The following is a 10,185-nucleotide window of genomic DNA, read 5'->3' as shown; positions in this document are numbered from 1 at the left end:
GATTCGAACTGTACCTTTTTCAATAACTTTGCATGCATTATTGTTGCCCATCAAGAATACTCCACCTCCAATAGATTCATATGTGGTAAATAAATCCCGATTGGGATACATTTGATAAGAACAACCCGAATCTAAAATTCACTCATTGTTAGATTTGAAACTATTATTAGTTGCTAAAACATAGTTCCCTCAGTCTCATCAGCATATATACTTGCTTCGGCAGTGTCGGTATTTTTGTGCTCAATTTTCTTTTCTGTATGCTTTTCTTTGTTTTTCAATTTAAAGCATTCAGAAATAATGTGACCTTTCTTATGACAATATTTGCATATGACATTTATGTATATGGATTTTGACCTTGATTTAAGGTCTCTCACTACTTGAATCTTTCTTATTGTATCTACCTCTTATGAATAAGCCTTCCCCTTGGTTCCCACTAGTTTTCCAGTAATATCTCTATCTACTTGTTCTTCTGATTTCAAAATAGATTTGATATCTTTATAAGAGATATTATCCTTTCCATAAAGTATAGTATCTCTTATATGTTTAAACGAATAGGGTAAGAAAACAAGCAATAACACAACTTGATCCTCACCTTTGATTTCAGCATATATGTTATTTAAATCCATAAGAAGAGAATCAAAAGTATCAAGATGTGTAAGTATAGAGGTACCTTCAGCTATACGAAAAATGTAGAGTTTTTGCTTTAGGTAAAGCATGTTTTCTACTATTTTTTTCATATATAGGGTTTGCAGCATTTCTCATATGACTTTGGCAGAGTTTTCTGCTTCAACTTCACGCAAAACGTCATTTGAGAGATTTAAAATAATACCTGCTTTTGCCTTTTTGTTTATGACGATAAACTTCTCGTCCGTCATTTTATCCGGCTTCTTCTCCGTTCCTTGCAGTGCCAAATCTAAGCCATCCTGAATTAGGATAACTATTTAAACTAACCCTGGTTAGATCTGGCTTTGATACCAATTTGTTAAGATCGAAAAATCGGGTAGTGCAGAATTTAGCCAAATAACATTATAATGACAATAACAAAGACAATGCAAGTTGATAATAAAGGTAATTAAAGAAGATAAAGAAGATAACAATTTAACGTGATTCGGTCAAGGTGACGTACGTCCGCAAGCGAAGAGAAGCAAATTCACTATAGCAACAAGAGTACAAAAGAACGTACAAATTTAGAGTAAATACTCTAATTAATCGCAAATACCTCCGAGAGAATAACCTCACAAGATCACTCCAAAGAAAGGGGATATCACAAGTGTTTCCCAACACTCAACTCCCTTACAAAATACTCTCAATTACTAAAGGAGGAGAAAGAAAGACAAGAGTGAAAAGCTCTTGAATTGATGTGTTTTCAAATGAGGAGAAACTCATCTATTTATAGCAAGAAATTTTTGGCCTAATAGTGGATATTATGTCATGGCAAATGTCATGAAAACTTGGTCCACGGACTTGACCCCACTTGAAAATAAGCCAAACTAATGGCCATATTACACAACCCAACCATGAGCGGGTTGGGCGGATCATTTGGGCTTGAGCAAAATTTTATAGCCCTAGCTCATTACAAATTTAACAAAGTCGAGGACATTTGGCAGTGTGCACAAACCAAATGTGTGCTCTTTCCATTATCTTCTTTTTTCCCCTTCAATATTTGTAATGACGTTATAATTCATCAAATTCTAATGAACAATGGATTCAAAATATGTGATCTTATATGTTTGGTAAGAACACCACACTTGTGTTTAAGTTGTTAAGTAGCAGTTAACTCATTGAAATAATACTCTTATAATTCCAAGTTCCAACTGACAAGAAAGAATTGCTTATTCTATAAAAGAAAACTCTCACATGGTTCTATTTACCCTATTTCTTTCTGCCTCTATATTTTCAAAGTAGAAGAGAAGAAAAGCTCAATAGCTCGCCCGTTAATTACTCAAAATGGTGGAATTGTTTCTCGTAGTACTGTTATTACTACAACCTTATTTAACCACATCCAATTTCGCATCCAATCCTGAAACTAAGAAAAGCAGGCTTGTTATAAAAATGATCCACCATGAATCAATCAAGTCGCCTTTTTATAATCCAAAACTCACACTTGAAGACCGTGTGAGAAAAATGAACCAAATATCAGAAGCTCACATTTCAGATCTTATGGTTGTTATCTCAAATATCTTGAAAAAAGATAGCGTTGAAGTTCAGATTTACCCAGTTTATGGCACTCAGTTTCTTATTCCATTAAAGATTGGCACACCTCCGATGCCACAAATTCTTATCATGGACACGGGCAGTTTCTTACTTTGGGTCCACTGCGGCTTCACCATTGGCGGTGAAGGCTCACCAGCTCCATTATACCAAAATGCAGATTCTTCATCGTATGTTGAAGATGTGTATTGTGGTACATCTATGTGTGATTTTCTGACCCTTAAAAGCGACATCTTGCTTCTCAGGTAGTGACATTTCAATCAAAAAATGAAAGCGAAGAGACCATCAAACGTCTTGTTTTTGGATGCTCAAGTATTTCTCGAGGTGTAGACCGTTGCAGTGGAGTTCTTGGACTTGGACAGCGACCTGTTTCATTGGTTTCTCAACAAAACTACACTGGATTTTCATATTGTATCGGTAATATAAGCGATGTGAATTATGATTCGAACGTGCTAGTTTTGGGAGAGAAGCCTATAATTGAAGAAATATCCACTCCGATGTTTATGGTTTTGGGAAAATACTATATAAATTTAGAAAGAATCAGTGTCGGGGACAAGTTTCTTGACATCGACCCAAGTATACTTACGAGGATCGATTACCAAGGTGGAATGATCGTTGACAGTGGAGCAACTTCAACTTACTTGCCTGAGATAGCATTCAAGAAACTGAAGGAGGAAATTAAATCTGTGATAGGTACGACGTTGTAAGAAGTTACCAAAGGTTCGGCACAACTCTGCTACTATGGAAATATCAACCATGATCTTCAAAGCTTCCCAAAGATAACATTACATTTTGCTAAAAATGCAGATAGGGAGCTGACAGCTGAAAATTTGTTTTACAAGGCAAGCAATAACCATTTCTGCATGTCCGTAAAAGTTTCTGAAAAAGAAAGGCTTCCTTTTAGCATACTTGGTGTTTGGGCACAACAATATTTTTATATCAGCTTTGACTTTGACAGCATGAGACTTTCATTCTCTAGAGTTTTTCTTCCTTTATTTATTATTTATTTATTTTGCTACCAGCTAGAATATTCTCTTCCGATAATCATTGGATTTGGTGAGCTCCATTTTAGTTTGTGGAGTTCGTTAATTCCAAAATTATATTGAATTGTGTTGAGATACACTGCATAACAGAAATAGAAAAGAATAAAAAAGTCAAGATGGTTCGCTCGATCAAGTTAATGCATCGAGTGCGATTACGACTTGATTAGAAATAAGTTCTTAACATTTAGTCATAGTTAAGAGGCATTATAAATGTACTAGGCCTCTTCAGGTTTGACCTTTTCGTATCCCTTCAAAATATTGAATTTCTTATTAATAATAAAGGCTAATTATTTATTCACATAAATAATAATTGTGGGGGAAGTTACAAAACAAATTATGGGAGATTATCTTTTATGCTGAAGGACAAATGGATCAATCAAAATTTAAGGGATATTTTAGTAATTTATTTCTCAAGTTCGAGCTTTATACTTATAATATAGTAATTTATTATAATTTATTTGACTTGATCACATATATAACAAAATTATTTGACTTTATCTTTATATCATTTTTCTAACTAGAATTATTTATCTATAGAGAAATCATTAGAGAAGCCATAAAATGTATGAATCCTACTGAATAGACTAGTAAAGGAAGAATCAGATTTACTCTAGTGACTTTCTCTTCTTTCTTTTTTTTTTTTCTTCAAAAGTTTGACTAAGATAGAGAAGGGCTCATCCAATTTTTATTATTTGCACAAACCAAAGCTCATAAAACTAACAAAACATATTGGCGTAAATGCAAGATATGACCTAACACTTCTAAATTCACTTATACGAAAAAGAAAAGAAAACTTTATTTTTTAGAGAATTTTAAAGACTTTGTGAAGGAAAGACACTACTCTTTTTCTGTTAAATGAGTAGAAATTGATCCATTTCCCTTTAAATGTAAGAAATCTAAAACTTAGAAAGGGTAAATTGATCACAAAATTATGAATGAATAAAGTAACGCATTTAAGCTAACATCGGTGATTTTCAAAAATTTGGAACACTTTAGAATTGCATTCATATTGCTTATAAAATATTTCAAAATTTAATATTACTATAATACCGTGTTTTTCTAAGGTCCTTATTGATGAAACATTTTAAATCATGAAAGATGAGAGACTGCCACGAAATGCGTAAATGCTTATAAGAAATAACTACTACTATTCTAGTTAATTAAAATTTTCATAGTGGCTGTTAGTATTAATAAGCACATTAAAGCCTATTAATCCTTAAATCATAAATATCTGAAAATTGTTCATCACTTCTAACAAATAAGCATTTGACAATCTGAACCCACTATGACAAGTCATGAGCCTCTATTTGAAGAATTTGAGTACATAAGTCTTCAGGACATTTCCCTAGAATAATATAAATGTCTAATAATTGTTAAATGTCCGAAAAAAAAGACATTGATATCGCTGGAGAGAATCAACAGCTCACCAGTTGTATAGGGTAAAATCGGTTCATATTAAATATTCGAATAATAGAGCGACACGTGGAACCGGGGACAGAGGGAAGACGAAGAAAGTGGGAACCAAGACCGAGGACAACAATTTCGGTTGGCACCGGACAGATCCCAAGCGGAACATTGCTAACGAGGACAAACGGATATTTGTCGCCCATAACATTCAATAAAGAATATTCCTCAGTATTAAATGCATAATCCGTTACAGAGAATTTGGCATTTATAGCTTGTCGTTATATATTTTTATCAATGACCCCCATAATTGTCATTTAAGAGTGACTTGATCCTATGACCTTGTTCCGTAGGTGTAGCAATAAATAGTGACTTCAACAACCATTGTAGGGGGAGAGAGGGGAGGGGAAATTTCTGAAAAACTTATTCTACATATTATTCCAAGCTAAATAATATTTTATTTTCTGTCTATAACTGTTCTTATTATTGTATTCGGAAGCCTTGCTCCCGGAACCAAGCTGTCTACTATCTTATTTCGATTTCAACGCTGAGTCTCGTATTTTATTAAATTTATTTAGCATTTTGGGATCAAATCAATTCACTTGTCTATAAACTACGCTATAAATTCAACTGTACCGTTTTACGGGTAAACAGTTTGGCGCCCACCATGGGGCTTAGACAGTTACGTAATTGAGTTGCATCTATTACTAATCTGTTTGATTTCTTATTTCTTAGCAAAAATCGTAAAAGATGGCAGATAACGATGTCAACATCGCACATAACGTTGAGGCACAAGGAAATTCGCCTCAGCACGAAGATTCGATCAGTGATACCCGCAACGAGGAGGGCATAGCCACACCGGTTCATGGCAGGCAATATCAGCGACACGTACGGGAGGCAACTCCTGATGGCGTTGAAGATGTGCACATTGCGGAAACTGTGAGAATCGTAAGAGAACAACAAAAGGCTATTATGGGTCATATCTCACGGCAAGACCAGATCATGACAGGATTGAGACAAGTATTGTCGGGTGCTTCCAACAATGCGAATGGAAGAGGTCCAGTCCTCCCGGTGCTCCCACAAACCAAACAGTGCAAAAGGTCGATAACAATACCCCGAGGGGTGAGGTCGACTTCGACGGGGCCGGGAACGGCAGTGGCTCTGGTAACAATAACGGGAATGATCCCTTCAAAACCGAGTTCATGCGGTTTATAAGGGAAATAGACGCCCGAATGGACCAAAGTCTGGGCGCACCGCCAGTGTTGAAAGGACTAGATTCAAAGAAATACACCCAATTACCGTTCAAACCGAGCGTGGCACCAGAGTTAATCCCGAAGCGGTTCAAAATGCCAGACGTACCAAAATATGAGAGGACTTCAGATCCTCAGGAGCACATCACCACCTACATAATGCGGTGAAAAGAAACGACTTAGCTTCGCATGAGATTGACTCAGTCCTGCTGAAAAAGTTCAGGAAAACCCTTACGAAGGGGGCCCTGATATGGTATTTTCTTTTACCCGAGCACTCAATAGATTTCTTTGAGATGCTCACAGATTCTTTCATCAAGGCCCATGCCGGGGCCAGGAAGGTACAAGCCTGAAAGGACGACATATTCAGAATTGTACAAGGAGAGTCCGAATTGTTGCGGGAGTTCATGACCAGGTTTCAGAAGGAAAGGATACTGCTACCGGCCGTGCCAAATGAATGGGCAGCTGAGGCATTTACTAAGGGGTTGAACCCGAGAAGCTCCAACACTTGCCAAGAACTGAAAGAAAGCCTGCTCGAGTTCCAGGCAACTACATGGGCAGATGTCCACAACCGCTACAAATCAAAGATAAGAATAGAAGATAACCAACTCGGTTTCCCGGCATCAACCAAGGGTCGGGATCGAGAAAAGAACAAGGAAAAGTCGAAGAATGATTTTGATGCAGATCGGCGATCTTCTAAGGGACGGTTTTGCCCTACGAAAGGGCCGAAGGACACGGCAGAGGTTTTTGGTCAGCGGATAGGTTCACTACCGATAGGAGAGCTGATTGTGTCCGGAATAACAGGTCATTGCAGGACAAAGAGATATCAGTCTCCCGGGATTCCACCTACCTCGGACTGTCCGAGTATAATTTCAATATGAGTATGGTTGTGTTGGTATCGGCGATGAGGAACATTAGGGAAGCATGGTGGTGTTGGTATCGACTAACGATTAACATGATTTTCGAGGGGAACGGGATTAATGGTGTAACTGTTTCAGCAGCAAAAAAGACAAAGGTATCAGTGACTCATAGCAAAAGACTCCGGGAAGTCACCGAGGACGATTTCACCTTCACAGAGGAGGATGCCGATGGACTCCTACCACCGCAAAATGATGCCTTGGTAATTTCTCTTAATGTTTTAGATTTTAAAATTAAACGTGTTCTGATGGACCCAGGAAGTTCGGCCAATATCATTCAACGGAGAGTGTTGGAACAAGCCAAGCTAACCAGAAGCATTATTCCGGCCATAAAGCTCCTCGCTGGGTTCAACTTAGCAAGTGTGACAACCCCAGGGGAGATTCTATTGCCCATAAACGTCAAAGGGTTCACAAAAACTACCTTTTTTGAAGTATTAAACGACGACATGGGCTACAACATTATTCTTGGTAGACCATGGCTACATGATATGAAGGTTGTGCCATCAACATATTATCAACCTCTAAAATTTCCAACTCCAGAGGGAATTAAACAAATAAGAGGAGATCAACCAGCGGCAAGAGAGATGAACGCGATCTCGATTTCCAACAGTAAAGGGAAGGAATATGCAGCATAGCAATTACATGAATCGACAAAGGGGAGGAGCCGTCAGAATCCTATCAGGTACCAAGGTATTTCCAGGTACCGGAAGAAACGGACGCAACCAAATTCACTGCGGAAGAACTCGAACAAGTTGCATTGTTCGAGAAGTTTTTAGAGAGGAAGTTCCATTTGGGGATAGGATTAAACCCCGACCTCAGGTTAGGTAATCTAGAATTTCTTTAAATTAATATTGATTGTTTTGCATGGTCACATGCGGATATGACAGGTATTCCGCTAGACGTGGTCGTGCATAAGTTAAGCCTGGACCCCAACATCCCTCCGGTAAGGCAAAAGAAGTGCCCGATTGTTGAAGTCACAAACAGGTTTGTCAAAGAATAGGTAACTCAGTTGCTTGATATCGGTTCAATGTGGGAGGTAAAGTATCCCGTAACGTAGTAGTAGTTCCAAAAAATAATAATAAATTTTGAATGTGCATAGATTATAAAGATCTGAATAAGGCGTGCCCAAAAGACTTGTTCCCATTGCCAAATATTGATCAAATGATTGATGCGACAGCCAGCCACGAGTTGATGAGTTTCCTCGATGCCTATTCCCGGTACAACCAATCAAAATAAACCTGGAGGATCAGGAAAAGACTTCGTTCATAATGAACTTTGGTACATGTTCCTACAATGTGATGCCTTTCGGGCTTAAAAATGCCGGAGCCACTTCTCAGAGGTTCGTAAACAAAATATTCGAAAAGGAGATAGGAAAAGCGATGGAAGTTTACATAGATGATATGCTAGTTAAGTATCTGAACGCAGGTGACCATCTGAAACACCTTTAAGAAACCTTTGACATCTTAAGGAAGCATAACATGAAGCTTAACCCCAAAAAATGTGCATTCAAAAATCAACTCCGGTAAATTTTTGGGTTGCCTTGTGCCACAAAGGGGGATCGAAGTCAATCCCGATAAAATTAAAACCATCGAGGACATTCCCGACCAGCTGACAAATGTGAAAGAAGTCCAAAGGTTAATTGGAAGACTGGCCACTCTAAGCAGGTTCATTTTTCGGTCTTCAAAAAAATGCCATCATTTCTTCTCACTTATAAAGAAGAAGAACAACTTCGAATGGACTCTGGAATGCCAACGGGCCCTAAAAGACCTGAAAAGATATTTATCATGCCCTCGTTACTATCAAAATCGGAGTAAGGTGAACAATTGCTAATTTACTTAACGGTCTCAGAGGTAGCGGTAAGTGCCGTTCTAGTCAAGGAAGATGAAGGTATACAATATTCTATCTATTACGTTAGCAAAATTTTAACGGAAGCGGAAACTCGCCACCCATACCTCAAAAAATTAGCCTTAGCTCTCGTAGTCGCCGCTCGAAAGCTTAGGCCTTATTTTCAATACCACTCGATAGCCGTGGTAAAAACTTTTCCCCTGTGGAATATCCTTCATAAACCTAAATTATTAGGACGACTAGCCAAGTAGGCAGTCGAAATGAGTGAATTTGACATCGAGGATAAACCTAGACTGTGATCAAATCGCATGTTTTGGCCGACTTCGTGGCCGATTTCAATCAGAGACTGCTACTTTTGTCCACCAAAGAAGCGGTGATGGTGTCGAAAACAAAATCAGGATTCTGGACTATGTTCACAGACGGAGCTTCCAACGTGAAAGGGTCCGGGCTGGGGTAGTATTAATTATGCCCTCGGGAGAAACCTTGAGACAAGCCATAAAAAATGTTCCATTGGCTAACAATGAAGCCGAGTATGAGGCTTTGATTGCAGGACTTGAACTGGCCCGGGGGCTTGACTCTGAGGTCATTAAAATAAAATGTGATTCCCAACTGGTGGTAAATCATGTATAAAGTTTACTTCTTCACCAAAGAGGAACGCATGCAACAATATTGTTACAACCCAAATTCGCATACCATAGATCACGCCGTAAGTTAGTCAACGTAAATCCAAGAAGAGATTATCTTTGAGATGATAAGAAGTTAATCCTATTGGTCTTAAACGATACAAGGGTGTATAAGAGTGGTTAACAAGTATTTGAAGTTAAACGAATCAAGGATGTTGTAACCCGTATTTTTGGGTAACACTAGAGGTGATTAATTGTCCCAAGAGGTCTTGTTTTAATGTATTTGAATCATATAATATCCGCATCATAAGTCTTGAAGTCAAGCGAGTTATGAAACAAAAGTCGATAAAAGTTGTTGCAACCTAGGTTTATAATTTTACTTAAACTTTAGGTCAAATGTTACTGCATTTTTCTCCCAATGTGCTTCGAATTATAGGGTGATCTACCTATCAAATTTAAGATCTATGAGTCTAGTTTTCAACGCATTAAACCGTTCATCGATACGATCTCAGAATAGAGAGATATTCGCGTTTTCGCGAGAGTGCGCCAAGCTGCTCTCTATGGGGCCCACAAAGGCGATTTAAGACATATGGACATATATAAGATACCTCAACCCCGTTTTAAGTCATTATTTTTCAGTATATTCAAACCTTATAACCCTAAAAACAGTCTCTCAAGGTTCTCTCATGATCCAAGACCCAAGCAAAGGGCAAACAACACAAATCAAATGTCGGGAATCCCGTGGCGCTAGTAAGTTTCTTGTTCTTCTTGTTGTTGCTGATTTTTGTGTTGTTCCAGCTCGTGTGGGAGGTTGTTTTAAGTGTTTTATGTCCTGTAAATACACCTTCAAGTTTTTAATATCAACCCTAGGTGATTTCAAGTCTTCTAAAGTAAT

General features: G+C 38.0%; 1 protein-coding gene across 1 annotated transcript; it reads left to right on the top strand.

The window, feature by feature from the left end:
- The first annotated feature begins 2,124 nt into the window (after positions 1-2,124).
- On the top strand, positions 2,125-5,405 carry LOC104088388 (aspartic proteinase CDR1-like). Its single transcript, XM_009593048.4, has 4 exons — positions 2,125-2,394; positions 2,457-2,904; positions 3,019-3,191; positions 5,394-5,405. Exons 1-4 carry the CDS (start codon positions 2,125-2,127, stop codon positions 5,403-5,405), a joined length of 903 nt encoding a protein of 300 aa, XP_009591343.4.
- Positions 5,406-10,185: the final 4,780 nt, after the last annotated feature.

The sequence above is a fragment of the Nicotiana tomentosiformis genome, chromosome 11 (genome assembly GCF_000390325.3).
Source record: "Nicotiana tomentosiformis chromosome 11, ASM39032v3, whole genome shotgun sequence".
NCBI lineage: Eukaryota > Viridiplantae > Streptophyta > Magnoliopsida > Solanales > Solanaceae > Nicotiana > Nicotiana tomentosiformis.
This window is presented reverse-complemented; position numbering and strand designations above follow the sequence as displayed.